Below are 25,158 nucleotides of genomic sequence, written 5' to 3' on the forward strand. Positions count from 1 at the left end.
TATCTTGGCTGCTGCTCTATGTTTTAATGATCAAAGCACATCTTGAGTAATTATCTAACGCCTAATGTAATTAACCATCCAATAAAACACGTGGCTATGTAATGGATGACAGAAAGCTGCTTTCTATTGCTACGTTCCTAGCGTGTACAATGCTATTTTCTTTGTAATTCTGCTTCCTCTTTGCAGTAAGAAACATAAACTGGTATTCCCTAGAGAAAGGGAAATCCAACTGAAACTGCTGAACGTATCAATCAGTGATACAGTGAGCCTGTTAGCCATAGTAAACTACATTAATAGTCTAATTATTGCTTACTAAAATAAATGAGAATTTTTCTGTAGACTTCAGGTTATAACTGATCATTTTGTCTGATATGAAAACATTAGATAGTCAAATTACTAAAAATGCAGACCAATTTTTTTTTTCCCTGCTACAGATAGGACACTGATCTAAGGGGAAGAAACCTAGTTATTTACTACATAGTAGATGTGGTGAACAGTGTTTTAAGACATCATCAGTGTGGATCCTGTGAGGGGCACGTGCATCACGTGACCATGAAAACCACAGTTAAGTCTACAAAGGAAAAAGAACAATTAAATCACAAATCAGAATACTATCTCTGATTATTACAGTGACCATATTTTTTCACATGTTCATTACTACTGTCTACAGTCACCACTTGGAGCCTTCTGACAGGAAATGTATCATCTTTCCCGTTAAAGCTGGACAGCAAGTGTTGGTAGCTGGTCATTCATTACAGCTCGGATGGTACCGAAACCATTTTATCTGAAGACTAATTTATTTGAAGTCTGTCTTTTGAGCTCTTCTAGTAGAGTCTTACAAAGTCAAATCATGCTGGACCCTGCTGTTTTCCACATTTTGGGAGGGGATGGGAACAGAGCGAACATAGACTAAGGAGCAGCAAGCACCACAGCACTTTCATTTGGAAGTGTCAAGTCACGCAAGGATCCCCCTCTCATCTCACTGATAACTACTAGATTATGAATACAGAGGTAAATCTGGCATCTGCACAAAAGACACCTGAAGCATTCTGTGACACTTTTCATGTCGTCTCCTCCTCAGGCTGCAAGCTGCATAAACTATCCTAACTACATGCAGCCCATTCTTTACTAATGTCCCTTATTGCAGCTTTTAAAGGATTTTATACATTATTATATGAAACAATTAGACAAAAAGGCCTGCCTTACCAGATTATCCAGCATTCGCATAAGAGCTTCAAATTCCTGTTCGCCAATCTGCCATTTTGGATGCGATACAGTACCCTCACCTGCTGGAGACTCAGGGGAACGAGACTTGGCTTTATACTTTCCAGGATCTAAAAGCACTAAGTTGTCAGGTCCACCTGCACTGGCCAAGGTACGCACCTTAAAACACAATAAAGTCAACTTTTAGTTTCTCGAGGGGGAGAGTGGGAAGTGACCTCAGCAAACCAGAAGAAATAAGCTCCATAAATTAACAAATTTGTATAAATGCTGTCTTAAGGCTTTGAAAATATCTCTATTTTAACAGGCAGTATCTATCAAATCGATGGTTCTAATGCAGTATTTGAATATTGCTGATTAAATCAATGTTTTGGATGTCCCCGCACAATATAATGATTTCACAGATCACCGCATTAATTTAGATCAAGAGTTTAACCATTAAAGCACACAACTATTAATCTGTTTGAAGGTTAATATAGCAGACTGTATTATTAGATAACATGCTAAAATTCTTACTTGAATTTCACAGGCAAGCACTAGATTATGAATATAGTAGAAAGCCTCCTCAACAGTCTCTCCAACTGACACCAAGCCATGGTTTCTGAGAATAAGGACCTAGAGAGACATTGCAAAGGAAGTCAACAGCAGTATGGCGACGATTTTCTTGCTCTTGACTAAAGAACATACCTCGCCCACCCTCACACACATACTTTTCTTTAATTCTAGATGTAAATACTGACCTTGCTTTTAGGCCCCAAATTCTTCTGAATAACCACCTTTTCTTCATCATCCACTAAAATCCCATGGTAGTCATGATAAGCTACTTCCCCCAGAGAAAGAGCTTCAGGTGAAATAGGCAAGAGACCACACTTCATTGCAGAAACCTGGGAAATATTAAAACAATTAACTTCTTGCAACAGAAAAAAGGGGGAAAAAAGAAAATATAATAGTGATAAGAACTATAATAAAACCCATTTATTATATATGCACATGACTGTACAGGCACATAAATAGTGGTCTTATACTGCATCCCTGAAGCCTCTATTTTTCACAACTTTTGGACTAGAGACAAAAGTCACATTGATCTTGGGTCTGACTCAGTATGGCTGCTTTTACATGACATCAACGCCAACATGAAAAGAATCAGAATAAAAACCCCATACCCACAAAACCAAAACACACAAAAACCCAAACCCCCAAATCAACTGCATCCTTCATTCCTTCCACCCCACTTTTATTTATTTTGATTTATTTTTCCCCCCCCTCCAAAAAGAAGACACTTAGTGACAAACTTTGACATAGGTTAATTCCGCAGCTCTGAGGGTAAAGTTAAGGAACATTTTTAAAGACTACTCTATAATTCATGATTTTAGGAATCTAATAATTTATCTTTAAAATGGTTGTATCACTGCTGTTAACCAGCTAAAAAAAATTTAAAAATCAGAACATGAACTTTGAAACAGAGTCACCGGATGACTCTCAAAAAATTCCAAAGAGGTAAAACTGACTTGTAACCAACCAGTTGTACTAATGAGAGATATTGGAAAAGTTTCAAACATTTAAGAAAACCTTGATAAATTGTGCTTTACAATGCCAATAAAATATGATAAAGCTCTTATGACTCACTGTCAAAAGATATGGTCTTTTGTGGTAAAGGACACAAATACTAAAACTGTATTTTCCAATTATAGAGCTCAATTTCCTGTCTGACCACAGGAGGGTCTGACTGATTCAAACAGAAGGCAGACTGAAAGGCTTTGTGCCCTTCAAAATGGAAGCAAATCTATGATTAAGGAGGACCCAGCTATTTTCCAGCTGTGTGGAGTGGGGGGAACAGGACGGATGACAAACTAAAAAGTGTGCTTACCGCTGCCCCTGCTGGCGTATGAATGTGAACAATGCATTTAACATCAGGTCGAGCGGCATAAATTGCAGAGTGCAAAGTAAAACCAGCTTGGTTTACTCCCAAGTTGGTGCTTCCACGATCAACTACATCTCCCTGAAGATTGACTTTAACCTGGGAAGGGAAAGAATTAGTTCCATAGATCAATCAAGACTGCCAAAAATCTGATTTAATTCAGCATCTACCACTGAAGCTCTAAAACCGTACTTCGTTCAGTATTTTATTTTAACAAGTGTCAAAATATGCACAATAAGGCTGTAGGTAGGTGACCAGGGCTCCAGCTTCAGATTAAACTAATTGAAGGGGACATCAGGAACTACTGGATACGGCACAAGAAATCGCTGCGTGTAACAGGCGATGGTGCAAGAAGCTGACAGAAGTTTCAGACAACTCTGTGACAAATGGCTGCATTTCACAGAAAATTACAGTGGATTTATAGAAGAAACGCGCAAGCTCTATAGATACCTGAAGGGGAATATTGGGACCTTTTGGGGAGTAGGTTCTTGAAAGGCCAGCACCTAGGTAAGCATACCACTGGTATCATGTAAGGCTGAGATTGCCCAGGTGATAATATAAATACCAAATTTGGATATGGATGTAACCAAACTGGAATAAAAGGCAAAAAGTAACTATGCATGGGTTGTTTACTTGGGAGAGAAGAAGATCAGAGAAAAAGGAGTTTCAAACTGGAGAAGGGAAGAACAAGCATGGGAGAAATAGAAGGAAAGGGGCCATAAAGGGCCAATCATGTAAGCAGGCTGCTGGTCAGTACGCTCCTCTGGCTAAGCTATGTGCCTCATCGGTGTAGTTTTATCTTCTTATTAAATCATTCTGCTAGCTATTTGTCAGCTGAACATGTTCTCTACTCTGTGTATAGCCATTTTCATTTTGCTACCTTCATGCAACCTTCATTCTCAAGGGACTTACACTCCTGATACAGAGATAAAATCAGAACACCTTTAAAAAAAACAAACAAAAACCAAACACCAAAACACACAAAATACTCCCACAGCATGGCCCTTACCCACTTCTAAAAATCTTGCAGTAACAAGAAAGAGCCGGTGTGTTTTCTCCATTCCCTTTCCTATAGCTTTTTCAACTAAAGTTTTACAGGTGGTTAAGGTGGAGCTATGTAAGAAAAAGCCAGCTTTATAGATAGCTGAGGGGGGAGTATTGGGACCATAAGGGGTCAAGAGCAACACAAGTTTGAAACGTCACTACTCTGCACATACTTACCTCACCTCTCTGCTAAAGGTTACTTACCTTACAGTAGCCAAGTGAAAAGAAGAGTGTGAAAGTTTCTATTTTGTTTCAACATAGAGTCAAACACATCTACTCAAGTTGCCTTCAGCAGCAGCGTAGACTACACTGAAGATAAACACTCACAAAATGCTTCTGACTAGCTAACAGTTAAGGGAGTTGTGTCTTCAACTACAACCATTACATCTCAAAAACATAATTTACCTACATCCTCAGCTACTTACATCATTAAAAGATGGCAACTTAAATCAGGAATCTGACACAATATCTCAAAATTGTAATTGATTTCCATCGCTTATGTCTGAAACACATACTGTTTCCCTCGACAAGCCTGACATGACAGCCAACAGCTTCCAAGGGCATGATGTGGTTGGCTCTCCAAATGACATGGCTCCTCCTCACAGCCAGATCAACTGGAGACCTGGTGCGAACACGTGCAAAGAAATCTCTCTCAGGGATACCTCAGCTGTACCAAAACCAATCATGTTCAATAAAAGTACTCTAAAATGTAACACAGAGTAAAATATTCTCTAGGATAGAGCAGATTCAGCTATTCATATTTTACAGCTGTGAAAAATAGTAACTACTCACCAGACTAGATGCAGTAACTTCACTATAGAGGAGTCCAAAAGGTACAATGAGGAAGTGCTCCTGCTCAGAATTCACTCTGGCCTAAGGATAAAATAAGAGTAAAACTTAGTAAGACTATTTTATTAAAGCATACGAGAAAGTCCAAAACCGTGGAAGTTACTTGTACTTCCTGAGTATGGAATAGGCAAGCATGCCTGTGACGTGCAATATGACTTTCATGTATGCTGCAACAATCAATGTACAGCACAGTTAATTAACTCCTGTTGAACAAAAACAGATGGCAGGTACATGCCAGAGTCCTTCAGATTGGTGGAAGGTAGTAAATCAGTGGATCCTGTGGTAATGACAACTAGACTACTGTGTATAAAAGGAATGATACTGAGAGAAATGAGGAAAAAAGTTACTTTTTTTTTTTTTTAGAAGAATGAGTTTATATTTTGAACTTTATTTCTACTCTAGTAAAACAGAAGGTATGAAATATAATAGAAGTGAGACAATGCAAGAATTTGGCACACAGATCTAAAATATCTTGATGCTGAGTTTCACCACTGATGCTTGTGCCATGTGAGACATCTGTGAGCAGCACAGCACACAACCAGGAGTTTATAACAAAAATAATTCTGCCTTCAAACCATTCACATCTTGGGATGCATCTGTTTAAAGTCTGTACAATGAAAAGTACAAGACAGCTAGGTAGTTTAGGTGCCTCTCAATGGAAAATTAAAAGGCTTCATATATTTCACTGGACACGTGAGACAACTCCCTATCTCGCTATTAGTATACCAAGTTTTTGTGTTGTTTGGTGTTTTTGTATCAGGTTTTTTCCTTTAATTTTTTTTTAAAAATTCCATTTATTAATTTATTTACGAGTTTTCCATTTCCCCCAAGACGCGGCTACTTTATGCTCCCTCATGTCTTCTACTACTTGCAACATTCAAATACATATATGTTTTGATATAGTTCTACCACAGGGAAAAAATTTCTAAAATAAGTAGTTGATCAGTCATCCAAAAGGTTCTAGTAGAAATTCAGCTTCCTTTACAACCAGCTGGTAACATGCTACAGCATAGGAGCCTTAAACTGCACCAGTTAGTTCACGTTAACCTATACTTTTATGAATCACCAAAATAGTTTTCCATTACAGAAGTGTAAATGATCTAGAAAATATTCTACTTATTTATGCAAGACAAAGAACAGGTATTATTCAAAATGCCCCAAAAGCTAATAAGAAAGCTCAAAAGGAGGATAAACAATCAACAAGACACGAAACACCTCACTTTAGGATTAGATCCAATAAACATGCCCTCAAAGCAACCCAAAACTTGGTGAATGATGCATTTCTTCTGTAAACCTGTAATCTCACATTGTGCCTCACCCTGGAGGCACTCAAGTTACTCTACATTACTGAATCTGACATGAAAGCTCTTGATGCTCTGTAACTCTGCTTCTGTGTCAGGACTACACCAGTCTGAACAATTCCACACATGGCAGCTGCCAGTGATTGATAAGGATCCAGAAATGCTAAGATACTCCACCCAGCTCCCCAATACACTTGAACTGGCATATCCTTTCATATCCTCACAATTCCTGTCTCCTCCAAGACACAACCCTATGCCCTTCACTAAAGGCTGCTGCATCTTCTCTCTTACTTAAGAAGTGCGCTGGTAGCATTTAATTCGAAGGCAATCATCCAGTAATGAGAGCATCCACTCACAAAAAAAAAACAACCTGAAAACCTAAACTCCAGCTCTGCATGAAGGGGTAGGCACTCACCACATTCCAAAGGAGTTCCTTACTACCACACTACTACTCGATGTATGGGTATATGGAACAAAAAAGAGTATTTTGTAAATATAACCACCTTGCTCTAGATCAGCTTCTGAAGGTAAATTACATCTATTAGTCACCTTTCAGAATGCTGCTCACTGGAGAATTTGTAGAAGACAGGTGAACTATGACTCGTGATTGCCAGTGACAAACAGTTAACCAAGAGCTTTCCAGTACCACTTTGCCACTCAAAATTGTCTGAAATACTTTCAGAATCTCATAGTCCAAGTGCTTTGACTGTCTTCCACCTGACTTTACATCACCATTACCTAATCTTCTTGTGCTTTCCCCCACCAAAAGAAAGCAAACTTGAGGCACTCCACCCCAATCACATGCCCTTGCCTTAACACTTCCCTAGGCATGCCACTCTTCATTACATTTACCTTTTTATCTAAACATATAAACATTTCCAGGTCTGAACATTATACTAGAAAGCCATCTCCAAACCTGCTTCCCTAGTTATCTTCTTACTGCATTTGTGTCCCTTTTACAAAATCAATTCTCCTGTCATTTATAAAAAGTCAGGGGGCAGTACAGAGTTGTTTACAAAACCCAATATGTTGGATATGTTCCCTTACTAAAGGAACCACACAATGTAACCAAAATTTCCTTGATGCTGTGCCTATCCATACCATTTTCATCTTCATCGGTTCACAAATAATATACCTTGAAATCTCAAAAAGCAGTAATAACAACATTACCATATCTCATTCAGACTGCAACTAGAAGAACTGAAAATACATAAAGGACAACCTCTGCTATGTAGAAAAAAACAATTCAGCTCTGTTAGGAAAACAATTGACCGGGTTGCACACCACAGCTGTGACTTCACTCATGAGATTCATGTTGATCATTCTTCTGGCATATAAAACCTCCTTGATTTGACCTCGTTACTACTTTTATGGGTGCCAGCAATTACTCAGTCACAAGGAAAATTGTTGACACACTGCATTAAGCTGAGTAAATCACTCATGTTCAGAAATACTATGGATTCTGTTTCAGAAAGTTGGTACCTTGAATTATAAAATTCAACTTAATGACTAATAAGATATCTGAGTACTTAGGAAGGAAGCTTGCAGAATAATACATAAAATTATTCAAAGCGCTTAAGATACTAAAAGATTGAGTCTTTGAGCAATCTTAATTTCATCATAAGAACTTGCATGTACACTCTCTTAAGACTCTATTCAGGCTATGGTAGCTGACATCCAAGCTGTTCCAGTTCTTATTCTTGAGATGCAGTGACAAATCTCTTCACTATTATACTGCTTTCAACACCACTTTGCTCCTCTTCCACACAAAGAGAAAGTGACACATGGGGGAGGGAAACAATTCTCTTGTATGTTAAAACAATTGGCTCAGTTATCTGTTGATTCAATACTCACTGTTATATGATTGTAAATAAGCTGAGACCAGCCAAAGAGATCTGCTAATCTGTAGAAAGCCGCCAATTTACATCGTAACAACTTCTCCCCTTTTTCATAAGCAATGGAATCTGATCCTCTCAGATCATTCACTGGTGTCACCATCCCAAGACCTGAAAAGGGGTAAAAAAGCACATGGGGGCTTGTGTTCAATGTCAGTTAAAACCCAACGACACAACTCACTGTTTTAGCGGTTGTTCTTACTAGTTTATATCAAGATATTAACCTAAGAAATGGATAACAAACTTTAATTACTATGTATCACACAAATATAATGACAGTCTCGGACAAGGTCATTTATCTTCAGTAGACTCGGCATTTGTTTCCTTCCTTAATATTCATTAGTGCTAAGGTGATAGTGTCTTCCTTAGCAAAATATTCTCTTTTCTCTCTCAAACTAATAATTGTCTGTAAAATACAACTTCATTGTTAACAGAAAAATGTAACAGCAAAAATGTCACTTTTCTCAAGTGAATTTGATTTGGTATTCCTGACAAGGAGAATTATACATCTAAAAAGATGCACAAGCTAGAGAGAGGAAGATTATGGTAAATAATTACAAATACTGTAGTTCTAGTTACAGTGCAATTAGAAATGTGGTTAAAAGTGTGATAAAGCAGAACCAGGCCATGCTACCAACTAAACTACAGATTTTGGAGTACAGGCAAGGATTTATATTAACAAAAAAGCTCTGTGTATATGCATTTGCACATTTTGTTTTTCTTCTTTGCTTTGCATAGTTTCACAGAAGAAAGCTGCAAACGGCATTTCAATGGCAAAAATAATTAGTTTCTAAAGACCTTCACTGTTACTAGACTACTAATGAGCATTTAATTTTCCTGCATGTGGTAAACACTAGCAATAGTTAAATCTTTAAATTTTTTACTAGTGCTGACTTATCAGGCTGACTTTTCAATTAAGATACTATACTTGAAATAGCTTTTGATATAAATTATTGACATGAATCACATTGCATACCACTGTGCCATTTACAAACTAATCAATTCATGTTTGCAGTGTTCCTGTGAGCAGAACAGGATATCATTTGAACTTCACAGCACTTTTTGTTTTATTCACTGTCTTCACTTTAAGGCTTTCAAAAAAAAAAAAAAAGAAAAAAAAAAAAGAATTCCACAGTCATAAGTTAAGGTGCACTCACTCATGTTCAATGCAGCCATTCCGCCCTGTGGTGCTGCAGGGTAGACATTTGGTACGTTCGTTGTCATGAAATCCGCAATCTGCTGTAAAGCCAATAAACCTGTTGGGTTCTTCCCCTTCTTAAATTGCTCCTGGATCATAGATTCCAGTTCTTCACAAAAAGCCTAGCAAAAGGACATTGCATATTGTAAAGCATATTAAAATGAACTTCAACCTTTCATACACAGCTTCTTTTTAGCACTTAGATGGTTCTATAACTCTTCTGAAAAACAGCCCAGGGCAGAATTACTGGGTGCACACTGTTACTTGAAAATATTGCTCTCTGGTGCTCCAATAATATGAGTCATTTTCTTTAATGAATGGAAATTCCAGCGTTCTCTTTTCAAGTAACACCAAAACTGATTGAATCTCCTCATATGGATTTCTGAAGAAGAAGCAGGATGTACAACTGACTTTAACACAAAACATGAAAGGAAAAGTAGCAGAACCAGAAAAAAGAAGGAAAATTATCAGTGTGGCTGACAGGGAACTGAGAGCCAAGAGGCATCCAGGAACACAGGAAGGAATAGGCATTAAGTTTTTAAAACAGGTTTTTTTCAAAAAGGGTGGTTTATTTTTTTTCCTGGATCTTTTTGGTTTTTTTCTTTTGTTTTTGTTTTGACTTTGAAAGGAAGAAAACAAGATTTTTCTACTAATGCTGGTAGCTGCTGCTTTTGACAAGAACACAGAAATTTGTACTGAAAGAGATGCATTCCAATCATTAAGTGAATCTAAATGAAATGGGTTGATTTCACATGGAAAAACTGTAAATATACAGCACTACATCCCTATTACTTAACAAAGTCATGTCCTGAAGCATTTTGTATCTCAAGTCACCCATCAGTTATTACAAAAGGAACAAATGTTATGAGAGAAATTTTGGTTTGTGCACTTTCTCCCTGAGGGAAACATCTTCAATATTAAATTTCAATCATTGATAGTTATTATTGTGCAACCTTCCAGAAAGATGTATAAAAATATTTCATATGGCAGAAACATGCATGAAACACTCAGCACAGGACAGACCTGCCTTGTACCATCTACTCTGAGAAGAGTTACTTAATCTAAATGTTTAAATGAATACTAAATATATGAAACAAGAGAAAAAAAATGTCTGACCAAGACTAGATGGACAACATGAAAAAATGTTGACAATTACACAGAAAATTCTGAAAGCAAGACTAAGGAGCTGCTTCATGGGTAGACAATAAAAATTAAATCAGGTAATGTGAGGAAAATTTAGATTACAACTAGGATACTTTAGAAAAAAGGCCAACCAGAAAAAAGATCAAATGGGTCTAAGATACCACAAAATTCTCCAATTCCATAGAGATACTAAGAATAGAGATAATAAACTTATCACTTTAAAGATGGTGCATTTTCTTTTCTTACTGGGCTTTGAAGAATCATGGAGACTCTCTTTTTCTGTTCCATCATGTTAAAATCCTGGCGAAGGTCAGGTGCCATATTCCTCTCTCTCAAGTAATCTGGATTATTTTCATCGACTCGATCAAAATACCTCTCTTTATGAGGGGCTGTTGTTGGAGGTGGTGAAGTCACCACCCCCACACCAGAATCACCATTCATAGCACAGTTTTAAGGAACCTATGAAGAGAAGGCAAAAACCAGGAATAAATAAATCAAGCAAGGAAATAACAAGAACTCCAGACATGTTTCTTGTTTAATAGTTCAAATCCACCTAAAAGCAGCATGGCTTCCCAAACACAGAAACCACGTCTATGCAATTGTCTAGCAATATTCTAGAGGAGGAAAAGATTTTAAAACATTAGAAACAGGCTAACATATATGCCAAGCCAAATACGCCACATACGTATATGCTACACCAAACTCATGCAAGAGTTCCTATTTAAGCTACCTCCTGTTCTTTCAGGTCTCTACATAGCTTGATTTTCAGAAGCATGAACGTCCTTCAGACCTTCTCAGAGACAATGACGGAGAAGTTCAAGACACGTGAAGTCTAAACTCACTGGTTTGGTTTTGTTTCTTTTACTTAAGTTAAAGCAGGCAGAATATTGCATAAATCAGAATTTAAATCAGTATATTACACACATTCATTAGTATAAAGAATCGACCCCACCAAAACATGCCCAGATTGCAAACATATTTCTGGAGACAAACTCAGAAATACTGACTCTACAACCCGAGGGATGGTTTCCACAAATATATTTATTTTTGGTTCATTCAACAACATGCACATCACTACACTAGCATGCCAGTTTTGGAACTGGGAAGCACACACACAAACACAGCCCCCACCCACTGGCCAGGGTTCATTTCAGTTTTACATATTGTAATCAGCAATTGCATCTATCTACTAGAAAGGCTGAAAACTCAGCTGGTATTGCTCATACACACATTCTTCTTTCACTCACAAGAATCCCTTTGTGTAACATTATCCCAGTTTTCTGGGCCCAATATTATAACCTTCATTCCAACATCCTTTTCATGAGATTTTTTGAAGCCTTCCACTGACAAGCCAACAGTTCAATAAAGCCACACTGGCAGCATCTTGAGACTCAAACTCTGATTCTTGATCATCTGACATACCATATTAAGCTTTTTCAGAAAAGATTTATTTTCTTTGCATGTTGTACATGATTAAACAAAATGTCACTAACACAAACTGTACTTCACTGAACTGCAATAATATTTAACTCTGAATGGCTTGCTAGTTCAGGAAACTGAAATTATTTAGATTATACACAAAATACACAAGGTTGAAATCGCTTGCCATCATGACATTTAGCAACTTTACTAAGAAAATGAGCCAAGAAAATGTAGTAGGTCTTTTCCTCGAGGTAGAAGAATAGATAAAGAGAACAAAGCAGCAGAATCTAGTAATGCTAGCCGAGTAATGCAAACCAGACTAATTTTAATAATACTCGTTTAGATCATGCATCTTCACTTTTGCAAGGATTAGTACCATTAAAATCTGCTGATATTATTAAGTCATTGCAATTCTTTTTACTATGTTGTAGGAAAGGTTGTATGTATTTTCATTTAAGTAATGATTAATCTTTTACATGTTATAACTAGTAAATTCTGATATATCTCTCTATTCTTTTACCATTTTTATATTTTTCTAGTGACTCGTCTTGAACTGTACTTGCTTGTGGATCTTAATCTGATTAGGAATTTGCTTGTGTATTTATTACCTACAACCACCTCAGATGTGGATGCACACAGAAAAGGTACGTTTACATAAATTATTTTGAAATGAAGATTATGTTAAAATCATTGCAGTGAAGAAAATTATCCACTTTAAGACTTCAGAATTAGAAGATCTCATCCTCTTTAATTCTTAGATTAGAAAACAAGTTTCAAAACTCAAATGGTTTCTTATTTCAGAAGGAAAAAAAAAAAAATCACTGAACTGAGACAGTTAAACACAACAAGCAAAAGAAAAGTATTTTCCTTGACTTTGCAGAAGAGGATACTATATGAGGATCTATGTCAGCACTTAAGACACACGAGTTCTGGATGCTCAGTGATTTCCACCCACTGAGTTGCTAAATAAACACACACAGACACCTCTGCACTGTTTAAAGGATTTCATTTTAAACCAATCAGTTTAGGCTTTAAAAGTCATAGTCGGATTTTTTTTCTTTAAAGTCAGCACATACACACATCTTTATTACTATAATTTATTTTAATTACTAGCTTTCCTCCGCCCCGGAAGAAATACAGGGTAATTTTGCAGCTTGTGTGTGCCCATGCAGTCTTATTTAAAGAAGAGAGACCTTATCGCTGTCTACAACTACCTGAAAGGAGGTTGTAACATGGAGGGTGTTGGTCTCTTCTCCCAGGCAACAGGTGACAGGACAAGAGGAAATGGCCTCAAGTTGCGCCAGGGGAGCTTTAGATTGGATACGAGGCAAAAATTCTTCATGGAAAGGGGTGTCAGGCTTTGGAACAGGCTGCCCAGGGAAGTGGTGGTATCACAAACCCTGGAGGGGTTTAAAAGGCGTTTAGACGACATTCTTAGGGACATAGTTTAGGGCTAGAATTAGGTTATGGTTGGACTCAACAATCCTCAGCGTCTCTTCCAGCTGAAACAATTCTATGATTCTAAGAGTGTAGACAGATCTGCAAACATAATTTTGCACTTAATTATTTACTCTCACTTTCGGAGTCACAAAAGCTATCTCCAAATGAATTACATACATCATGAGTTACCTTCACTGTTTCTTACTCAAACCAGAAGGAAGCTGGTCCCCAACAGCCTGCACAGGCAACATCAAAATGAGATCACAGTGTTTTGCTGAAGTTGTATTACTCCTTCACTCCAGTATAAGATGGCAGTCAAGAAGGTCCTGGGAAGATATTACTGATTCACCACTATGTAGTTGCAATAATTTAACAGGAAATTCAATGTTTAACATTAAGTGATCGTTTAAAATCTAAGGTTAAATGTCAGTGTCATAGTTCATTTTGTAGGTACCCAAAATTAATGGCATCTCCTCCCCAAGGTCTAGTAATTAACTGTTTTACGATAACTGTAATAGTAATTGTTTATTTTAATGGCTGTCAGCTACTGATAGTAAAGGTATTGATTTTTGAATTAGAAACAGATGTGTTTGAGAACATTTTGCACAAGCCATTGGAATTCATTTATTACTTTCTTCAGAAGACCCTTTGGGAGTAAAGGCAAGATGAACTCTCCAGTAAGAGTTTCAGTAATATGGATATGAATAAATAAAAGGAATCTGAACAGTTAAGCTGAACACACTCTGGGGAATGGCAATAGTGCTAAAAACTGGAAAGTCACATTGGAAAGATCACAATAGGCTGCTCAGACAGTAAAAAAAAAAAAAAAAAAAAGAAGAAAAGACCATCTTCAGACTTGCAACTCCTCAGTACAGCCAGCTTCTTTACAGTGTAGTGTACTACAGCCCCCAAGTAAGATAAACTAATGTCAAAGGACTTTTTGCCATGATAAGTGGTTTTATGTGAGAGACTGTTCTAACACAACTGTGTCAGAAGGAGCCACACCCTTAACTGAAAAAGCCGTGCCTGGAAAACCAAGTGCAGAAAAAGCCCTTTGCTCCAAAGCAGCTATGTTGAAATACAGAGACACAGTCAGAGGGAACAGCATCTATCAGTGGGAAGGCGGAATAATAAAATCCAAATCACACCTTACAGTAACTGAAGCAATTAGATCCATTCTTCTAATAGATATGCACATATAAAACCTAGAAATTTCGATAAACCACCACGTCGGAGGAGAGCCACCAAGCCAAGTCACAGCATATAGTATTTATCACAGGGCACACGTATATGTGCACAAGTACTATAAACAGGTTGCGCACGAAACACATTTTTGGTCAGGAAACCAGCTTTATGGAATTCATAGCACATTTAGAGATACTAAGCACTGTTTAAAAAAAAATTCTGAAATTTGTATTAATATTTTGGGTTACTTTTGTCTTTCAAAATCCTCTTCTTCCCCATCCTTTGCTAACGCAAGCAAGTTTCGTCACAGGATTCACCTAAGAGGAAGTGGTGTTACAGAGTTCAGTTTAAACAAAATTAAAAAGTTTTAGAACAGGAATACCATAAAATTGTTCGTGTTAACATCCAGAAAAAAAAAGTCCATTTCTAAACAGCTTGTATTCCTCAGTATTCAATATGTAGAGTTAGATAATGCAAATATAGTTAAACAGGTAAGACAGTGAATAACACCCAATAAGAATCTACAGTAACTTATGGGCACAGTAAAAAAAAAAACCTTAAATCTAAAAAATTATATAAAATAATTTAAAAGAAACCCAACATTGGATTTGGGCTGGGATCTCATTGTAATTATTAAACATAGTTAAAACTTTAATATTAAACTAAATTCAATACCAAGAATTTGGGAAAGATCTGTTAGATTATAGGTTCAGTCCCTCCCCTGAATCATCATCATAAATATTACGGGAACCTTGAGAAGACAAAATGTCTCACAACATATAAACTAGCAGGGACCAGCTAACTACATTTCTTGGAGGAAATGAATTTTTGCTGTCACTTAAAGGTTGGCTTTGTTTTGTAATAACTTGCAATGGGATATTTTTTGCTCCTCCACACTCAGAGGAAATTGTTTTGACTAAGGCTGCAGTCAATGGGATTTGATCTAATCTAAAGCCTCGCTGTCACCAGAGGACTGAGCACACCCCTTCACCCCAATCCAGCTTTAAATCTGCTGAGGTCAATTCAGAATAACAGTACACCCTGAGAAGCAGGAAGAAGGTTGTGACAAGAAGACAAGAGAACCTAAAAGACTTCTAAAAAATTCAAAATACATGGCCAAAGGCAGCAGATGCAAAAAACACGCCCCCCTCAAGAAAAAAAAAAAAAAACCAAAACCCCCAAACAAACAAAAAACCCCAACAAAACTACATTTTGTTGTTGTTGTTGTTGTTTGTTTAAGTTTAGGAGATTTATCTGGTCAAAACCTTACGAAACCAAGTAATTTCAGAGAAGAAAAAACACAAAACAAAAAAGCCTGCCCTCTTCCTGGTAGCTTACACTCTGTACAAAATAACACATACGCAGAACATCTTTATGAGACTTAGTGTCAAATATGTCTAAATAAATAAGCAGCAGACTTCTCAACTGTTGATAGAATCGCAGTCACTAGCAACAAAGACTGAGGCCACCCATTTCCAGAATGTATAGCTTCTGAAACCTATTTTGACAATGATATAGTAATGTGCTTTGTATCCGTTTTATTCTGACAGCTCTTTCAACAAGTTCTCTCCTCTCACACCAGAACTATGCCACTAAGTCTAACAGAGGTGAAAACAGGTTTGACAGGAAGTTACTGGGGAAAGGACAAGGGCGTAGTCAAACAAAATAAAATAACTCGTTTTATTTACTGTTGTGCAACCGAGCGTCTTCAAGGAGTAAAAGTTACCTAAAAGGTTTGTGTAAGGGGCAAATCAGTGTGCTGGCAGAGGGAGGGAAGGGAGCTCTAGTTTGAATGCAAACAAAAGAAGGACAGGGAAAGAACAGAGAGAAGACAGTAGTTTTATGAGCCAGGAAAAGGAATCAGAGGGACTGTGGAAACCTGCAGAGCTGCAATTCCTGCACAGGGCGGTCATGAGGTGAGAGGGAGGAGCTGCCAATAGACAGAGGTCACCTGAAAACTGAGTTGGTGGGGAGATGACGAGGAAGCAAAACATCCACCTACAGAAAATAGAGTTACATTATCACTTGGTATCTGAAAACAAACACAACTGTTTATAAATTTGCACTGCTATCACTTCACTCAGTATTCTGGTACCTTCTGTATTTTTTCAATTTTCCTTTATTTTAGAATAACCTTTACCAAACTTACCCTTTAAAAATTAATATAACTTTGTAATAGGGAAATTATTTATGATTTGCACTACAGTTTCCATCATTTTCAGTAAGAACATTTTGGCACCAATGACACTGGATTTGTTCTTGCCATTTCAAATGTTTCCTACTGAACTTTTAAATGGAAAAACTGGCACTATCTTAGGAAGTCTAACAACAAAGAAGGTAAATAATGACTGCACTACTTACTAGACAACATGCTTAACATCACGAACAATTATATTATTTTTCAGCGAATGTTCCTAGCTCATGCATCTTCAAAATTTCCTTTGCTCTTTGTTTTCAAACAGGAAGAGACTATTCCACAAACAAGAACAGTTATTTATCTTGTACTGAATGCAGGCACCATCATCTTATTTATTAACAGAGATGCTGCAAGCTAAATACAGAACTCTAAAAATTTAGAGAAATTAAACAAAAAGTTTGTTGGACTAAAAGTATTGCATCCTCTATCTATGCCTTAGTATCTAGGGCAGCAGTTCAAGAAACAAACCATGCTAGAGAACAAGAAGAAAAACCAGCCAACGAACCAAAAAAACAATTAGGCCAAGTCACAAAAATTTCCTTGAAATGCATCTAATTTGTCAGCAATTATTTCCTATTCTCACCTCCTCCAAACCACCAAAATCAGAAGCCTAGGCCAGTGGGCTGTGAGTCATCACAAGGTTGCATTACAGAACTGGCAAAAATTCATCTGGGCAAAATTGAGGCCTCAAACCATACAAAACAATGAACATTTGTATCAGTTTTTAAGACACAGTATTACTGGTATACTGAAGGTCATCAACATTTCTTATATTATTTCTAATACTTACATTTTTGAAATGTCTTTAAATGGTTAGAAACAAAAAATAAAGCTAGAAACTTGCTTCAAATTAGACATGAAATCCTAACTACTTATGAAGGGCAGGAGTCTATGTAACACAACTGTCAAAACAGCAGTTGCTGTAGGCCTTTCACCAAAACCACAAACCCCAATAAACCAACTCCACATACAAACAAAGAGCTTGCAAAGTATGTATCTTAAGAAACAAAAGTTCAAAAAGTACTTTTGGTAAAGCACAGGGGTAACTATGTGAGGTTGTAAAACAACATAAATATCCATTAATAGATTTACCAAAGCCAACAGTCACACTGTGCATATAACACAAAGAAACTCTCTGCATAAGTATCTTAAACCACACACACCTTAAGCTTTTCTTCTGAGACCCTAAGAGCTCCACAAATCTATCAGAAAATTTTCAGAAAATGAGAAAACAGGAGTTTCACCAATGTCTTTTGCACTTCTCCAGGCACACTGTGAAAGTATGAATTCTGCAAACTATAATATATTTTTCCACTGTGCCTTACCAGAGGAGCACCAGTGGCAGGGGAGCCACTTTTCACTACTTTCGTGTCTATTAGCCCCAATAACTCCATACACTTCAGTGAAAAACATGGGCTTCAGTGTCATGGTTCTGAGCAGTATCATGACTTTGAGATTAATTTATTTTATGAACTTGCTCCAGCAATGAGACTGAAAATGAATTTGCTGCACATTGAACCTGGACTTAAAGAGCCCCCCAAATGAGTCTTCATAATACGCTGCCAAGTAAAAATCTGCCAAATACCACAGAAGTTGATTTGTCTGCAATTTTATTTCAGAACCTTGAATTCCAATTCAAAGAAGCTTCTCAAGTAAAAACCACAGAGCATGATGTAATTAATAGGGTAATATCACAAAACTCCATTTAACACAGCTAATACAAAGGCATAAAACTGGAGATAAAAATTAAGCCAGAATTACTCAGTGCTGGGAAGGCAAGATTAGAACTGAATTCAGGAGCCATCACAGATCACTATGGAGGAATTGCAAAGATTATGCTGTGGTGAAGTGGTCTTCTATAAGGATAAAATAAAATAAAGACCATTAAGTAGCAAAATTATCTTCCCTAACTTTGAAAACAAGCACAAAACCCCCAAACAAACAAAACCGCAACACCACCACTACTGGGATATTATTTCTGGTTCTAATATACACACTTCAAAAAAAGACATGAAATATCAGGGCTCCAATAATGATCCAGAGAGTAGAAGACAAACGTGTAGGGATTAGTAGCTTGACCTATTCAGTTAACCAGAAAGGTTAACTGGTCATAGAGGTGACAGGGCCTTTCAGTCCTGCTAACAAAAGTATGGACACATTTAGCACTTGGGAGTGAGTATCAGACACATTAGCCCTTGAATAGAGATGGCAGTTTCCTAACTATATATACACAATACTGAGTCAATAACTCTGCTGTGAAAATCTTTATAAATCACAAGTTTTAATCCAACTTCCAGAATACTTTCTACTGAGTCTGCACTGAGATCAGTCCTGTCTGCTTCTGAAATCTATGAAGCTGCCCTTCCTTCTTAGGCTTTGGGAAAAATAAATTCCCACACGCACAATATGCTCATGTTATTTGCAGCTTCGAAAGCACTTGTAGTATTCTAGCACTTTCTAGTGCCTTTTTTTTTTTTTTTTTAAATAGCACCTTCCTCTGCTGGTAGGTTGGTGACAGCTGGAGACTGAATGTCAGACAGAAGGCACAAGTACTCAGAGACAGTACCAAAAATCCTCTTACTCCTTCTCCTACACTCAGGTCAAACTGATCAGACTTGCAATCAGGACAAAATTTTCCCTCAGATCAGGTAGGGTCTCTCTTACTATTTTTCAATGATCTTCTACAGCATTAAGTGCAAATCTCCTACACGAATCATTCAGGCATATCGTACCTGGCAAATTTCAGTGACAAAAACTACATGTCCCCAAATACCTCAGCTTGTTTCACAAGCTTCTTTGATGCATTCAGCAGTTTAGTGTACTTGAAACAGAATTGCTCAAGTTTGTATTGTTATTTTTGTGGTTAGTATTTTTGGTTGGTTGGTTGGTTGGTTTGGTGGTTTTTTTGTTTTTGTTTGTTTGTTTTGGGTTTTTTTAGTGACATTCGACAGCCTGTAGAATAAAAAGGGTTGCACTGGAGAGCTGGTCTCTATATGCCTTATTGACAAAACTATAAAATTTGTTAAACAGAAAACATCGGTTACAAGAATTTTTTCCAGCCTGCTTTATTGCTACATTAAATTTCATCACTGATGCCACAAAGAATCGGTTACACACACCAGTCAGTACTACACAAGAATGAGTCAAGTTTCATTTTCATCTTCTAATTGTGCAGAAGGCATCTGAGGTTAAGGTAGTGTAAGATCCAAATACTTTTCCACTACTAACACTCTTGGATGGTACCAGTACCAGATAACAAATGTACAGTTATTTTTGCCATCAGGGTCACGACTACATACAAAGAAAGAGGTTTAACCCAAATACTGCTTATTTTTAGTTTTCTGTGAACCCACATGCACTTCCCAAGCCTCATGCCAAACATGCAAATAAGCCAGTGCCCTCAGATTTTGGAACACAGGTCAAATCGGAACACCAGCTTTCCAAGGGCAGGGCCCCAGCTTTATCCAACAAGTATTTAGAAAGCTTGAGACAAACTGATCAGCATGTCTGACCCAAAAATGAAAACTGGCCTCAAGCTGAAATTATAAAAGCTGCTACACTTTTAATTCCAACAACAGATTTGTGGAACACACAAGTACACCCAACAGTTTCTCAAACAAGGAGTCAGAGTCGGCCAAAGCAAAATCAGATGTTTAATTTGCCACTGTAATAAATCAGGAAAAAAGAATTCCATAGTTTTCACATACATGTATACGAAATCAGATTTTTCCTAGGAAACAGTACACTTTAAGTCATGAAAGTCTCCGAATTGCTTAGCAGAATACTCCACACAGTCCCCTGCAAGGAAAGCCATCTGCTTACATAGAGGCGGCACTTACCCAAGAAGAGTCTAATGCTGCTTCACAGAACAGCAAGTTCAGGGAGATGCACGGTGCTGCACCAGTGGCTTTAGACAAAAACGAAACCCAGGGCAGGACCCAAGATCAAGGACAAGGTTTTACTACTGTCCATCATAAACTTGGGATTGCTTCTGACACAGCAGGTCAGGAGAAGAGTGCTCAGCGCAGGCTCTTCCCACAGCCGTGCGGAGGCTGCAGCGCTGTGTGAGAACTGTGGGGTTCACAAGCGGCTTTACCAGAAGGCAGAAGACTCCAGGGCTCATTTGAATGCAGGACACAGTACAAATTCCAAGGTGTCTAAAGGAAAGTCACACACATGCTCTGGGTGCAAAGATTTTCTTTTGACATCAAGGTTCAGTAAACTATGCAAAATGAACAAGGCCCTTCCACTATGCAATATGACCACAATAGCATGGTTTCACTTTTCCTGTAAGGTTTTATAATTAACATTTTCTGATGGCACTACCTATCCAGTGCTACTTTTTTTTTTTTTTAAAATAAAGGACAGGGGACAATCTGAAATTAGACATTAAAATCTACCTTTCTTAAAATGTTTTTTAGGGTTTTCAAAAAGGCTATATACCAGATCAGTGCCTGAGGAAAAAAAAAAAGGCAAAAAAGACCCCACTCATATCCAATGCTATCACACATATTAAAAAAAAAACCCAAACCTAAAAGCTTATGTTTAAAATTTAAATTATCTTTACAATTCACCACTGTTGAAGCCACTCAAAACCTATGCTTTCAAAAAGTGCTGAGCGTAACAAAAGCTCCTACAAATGAGAAAAGAAAATAAAACTCATTTTTAAACAGCAACATTGATACTTTAAAAAAATGCAAGAATTTTCAGTAACTTTAGGTATTCACATCTAAAGTATTAGTGTTATGACGCATAAAGGATCAACTGAAATGCAGCAGTGCATAGGCAAAGCGGCCCCATTTTGGCCAGGATCCAGTTATTTTTATGGAGACTGAATAGCAAGGGATGAGATTTCTGAAATGTGTTGGCAACGAGCAGAACGATGTCATTTAACCCTTGGAACTATTCTGCAGAAATAACTTCTTCCAGAAGAGTTGGCTGACATTTTGTGTCTTTACTTATTTATGGGGGAGAGAAAAGTACTTGGAGAGACTTCGTCCCTCAATTATACAGACCCCGAAAACCCTGCCCTAGACTTGTTACAGCTAGGATTTCACTTTAAGCAAGCAGGAGAGCTATTTTATGGGTTTGGTAGTTGTTGTTTGGGGTTCTTTTAAAGTTATTTCAAGTTAAACTCTGAAAATATCTCTCATCCTAGAATGAAGAATCTGTTGATGTACTCATTTGGGCACCACCCTCTGGAACAGAAGACTTCCTGGGATAAACCCTTAAACTGATTAGACACCACAAAGATCAGGTCATTTTAGTTTTAAACATAATTGCACTGACAATGGTAGAGCAAATTTAAATGCACTGTATTCCAAGGATTCAAGTCAGCCACAGAAATTATGAAACTCTGTAAAGGACAACTCCACGCTTCACAGTCTGAGTATATGAACCCCACAGAGCAGTAGCAGTGAAGGTGGGATGCCCACAATCTCTCCAAATTGCCTATGGACATGTATGAACAAAGACACCGAGGCACCGCTTCTCAGTCTCGCCTCTAGTACAGAAAAGACCATACCTCAAGAAAAATTTTCTATTTACTATTACTGTTCATTAAGATGCTGAAGCTGGAATGTTTAAAGAGTAAAGCAGGAAAAGGATCTGTAGGGTTTTTAACCACAAGGCATCTAAATGTGGAGACTAGACTTATTGGAGTAAAATAAGTAATCAGCTTTTTTTTTTTTTTTAATCAAAGAAGTCTACTAAGAAACTGACATTCTAAAAATCAAGCACAGGAATTATCACATTCTGCTTGACAGTTTATTCTGTCTGTGTAAACAGAGCTTAGGGATTGATAAGAGTTCTGAAGAAAGGCGTGCAAAATCTAAATACCTAGTTCAACTTCTTCATTCACCAGAAATTATTAAACCTTAATAACAGCTCTTACACATCCTGATTTGGAAACAAGACATTCTTACCAAAGCAAGGGCAAACTAAAAGTGCATAAGCATATCAGTTTTGCTTTCCAGGTTGAAATAAAGTATTTGTATGTTCCTTACAGTAAGGAACAGTGTCACTAATGTTAGATTGTACTAAATGATATCTATTTTTCTTATTAACTTTCTTATTATCTATTTTCTTATTAACTCTTCTCATGTTGTTCTGAGCTCCTGCTCTGAGGTAGATGGCCTTGGGGAAGAAATAAAAAAAAAATCTGAACAGTGATAATTAGTTTTCAGAGGATTTGACATACCCTCTGCCCTTTTTTTTTAAGAGCTTATATTCCATTATGCATTTTTTATCCAAACCAGAGATACACTAAAACTGTCTTTTTTTAATACAATATCCCATTTATGTTGATGGATTTGTTAGGCAATGACATAAATCTTAAGTATGCTCTGGCATAATTATGTAATAAATTCCAATAACAGAATTCAGGAATTAGGTTAATTTCTTTATGCTTTTCAGGAAATGTTAAGAAAGTTACAAGCAATTGGTGTAGCTGCTCCAAAAGATTATGAAATCATAAAAAGAAAGATGAAGAGGCTAAGTAACAGTGTGCCACCGCCTGGCAACAGAGCCACAAGGTGAACTTACTGTTCCTTGATAAATTCATGACTAATATGCCTATAACTTCAGAGATCCTACAGCAAATGCCCCAGAAGAAAAATTCCTGCACTATTATGAGACTGGTTGGTCCCGATTTTTTGAGATGGAATTAACTGGAATATTCATGACTAGGTGTATGGATTCAGCCACTATTTTCTGGCAGATAATCCAAGTAACTTGGAAATTGCTGCAGTGATTAGAGTGTGCAGGCATCATGCTGGAACCACCAAGTTTGATATGCAAGCAGCACAAATGCTGTTGATGGATGTGCTACCAGTTTGAAATAGGAGAGAGTGAATCGAAGCACATAAATGAGGTAGAGGCTAATATGAAGACTGGAGATTTCAAGTAGGCTTGAATCAGGCAGATGAAGGCAGTAGAGATGTTTAATTTTTCATGAAGTTCTGATCCACATTCAGCTGAGGCTTTTCTAGGTAGCACCCCGAGTTCTTTTATAGCACTTCCCAGTTTTGATGTGGGAGGGAGGGAAGGATGGAAATCCAGATAAATTATGAGACCAGTTTAGTCTCTTGACACAGTAGAATTGGACAGAATTTCAAACGTCTGTATGCAGGAGGAAACAAGTATCTTTGGAGAATGCAAGCCTAAGTATTAATTTTCATGTAAACTTTCCATGTGATATTTTATATTGCACATGAAAACAGCTTTGAAATGTCAGCCTCACATATAGATATATTATCCTATTTCCAAATGGGACAGCTAACAGCCAGGCTTATTCAGATTCAAAAAACTCCTTTACATGGTGGTTAATCGGGCATTTGTAAGTCCTTTAGGTACATGGAAAAATTTTAGAAAGACAAAGTGGTTTACACCATCCTTCATGCCCCCTACACTGAAAATTTCCGAACAGCGTTTAAAAATATATACCCTATATAAAGGGTGTTAACACCATCTTTATAGAAGTCTTAGAAGTGACAGTAAAACAAAGTTCATCCCATTACCCAGTTCCCAAATCCAAGAGCATTCTCTTTTCCATCTCAGAATGTTCTTGGCAACCTTAATCTACAGATTAAAGATATATAAACTATGGATAAAAGTCTTACCGAAACTTATTTTCCTGTATCAGATTGTTGTTTGTTCTGTCTTAGGAAATAGTATGTCAAGAAACCCCCACAAACTCTATTTTAGGAGCAACTCGCTTCTGTTTTCTTTTTTTCCCAGGCAAGTGTGAATGTGCTCCCCACCCCAAATTATGCAGCCATGTTTCCTACTTCTGGGTTAACTTCAAGGGTCAAGCACACCCACACTGCAACAGATGAAACACCATGAGAAAACCATCTTCCTCATCATGCTGTCTCCCTTGTCAGGCAACTATTGCACAACTGACTATGGCTGCATAAATTAACATCATGCAAACCCAGGACTTATTTTCCAGTTGAGATTCTCATTGTTTCCACCTGACGGTGGCAAAAAGATGTTATTTACTTTGCCCTGCGGGGTTTCAGAATTACATTTGGGGAGAAATACAGTAGTCCAGTTTCTCCAGTCACTGTAAATCACACACAGTGTTTAATGGCCATTTTAGTGAAGTTACTTTCAGAACCACAAATGCAGTTGCCTACAGCAGCCCAGACTTCAACATTTCAGGAATCACGGCCACTTTCAGACTTTATAGTAGGCCTGTTTCTTAGCTAGGACCATTCTAGCCTCCAGACTGTTACATTATTCAACTGAAGATTCAACAGAATAAAGGGGAATGCACAAACACAGAAGGACGTGCACAAACCATGGTAGATTCTATTTGCATCACAGGAGGATAAGGACTAAGC

At 37.4% G+C, this 25,158-nt stretch overlaps 1 protein-coding gene across 9 annotated transcripts in view; it reads right to left on the minus strand.

Moving 5' to 3' along the window:
• The window catches only part of ADD1 (adducin 1), a 62,297-nt gene that overhangs the window by 21,634 nt on the left and 15,505 nt on the right, over nucleotides 1–25,158 (minus strand). For all 9 annotated transcript variants that reach the window (XM_065633523.1, XM_065633524.1, XM_065633522.1 and 6 more), the window contains exons 2-9: nucleotides 10,816–11,028; nucleotides 9,386–9,548; nucleotides 8,188–8,339; nucleotides 4,976–5,056; nucleotides 3,089–3,238; nucleotides 1,962–2,105; nucleotides 1,738–1,836; nucleotides 1,207–1,383 (exon numbers count right to left, since the gene is read on the minus strand). In XM_065633523.1, the coding sequence (XP_065489595.1) occupies nucleotides 1,207–1,383; nucleotides 1,738–1,836; nucleotides 1,962–2,105; nucleotides 3,089–3,238; nucleotides 4,976–5,056; nucleotides 8,188–8,339; nucleotides 9,386–9,548; nucleotides 10,816–11,010 (1,161 nt within the window). In that variant the 5' untranslated portion in view covers nucleotides 11,011–11,028. The remainder of the gene's footprint in view (nucleotides 1–1,206; nucleotides 1,384–1,737; nucleotides 1,837–1,961; nucleotides 2,106–3,088; nucleotides 3,239–4,975; nucleotides 5,057–8,187; nucleotides 8,340–9,385; nucleotides 9,549–10,815; nucleotides 11,029–25,158) is intronic.

Source organism: Caloenas nicobarica, chromosome 4 (genome assembly GCF_036013445.1).
Source record: "Caloenas nicobarica isolate bCalNic1 chromosome 4, bCalNic1.hap1, whole genome shotgun sequence".
Taxonomy (NCBI): domain Eukaryota; kingdom Metazoa; phylum Chordata; class Aves; order Columbiformes; family Columbidae; genus Caloenas; species Caloenas nicobarica.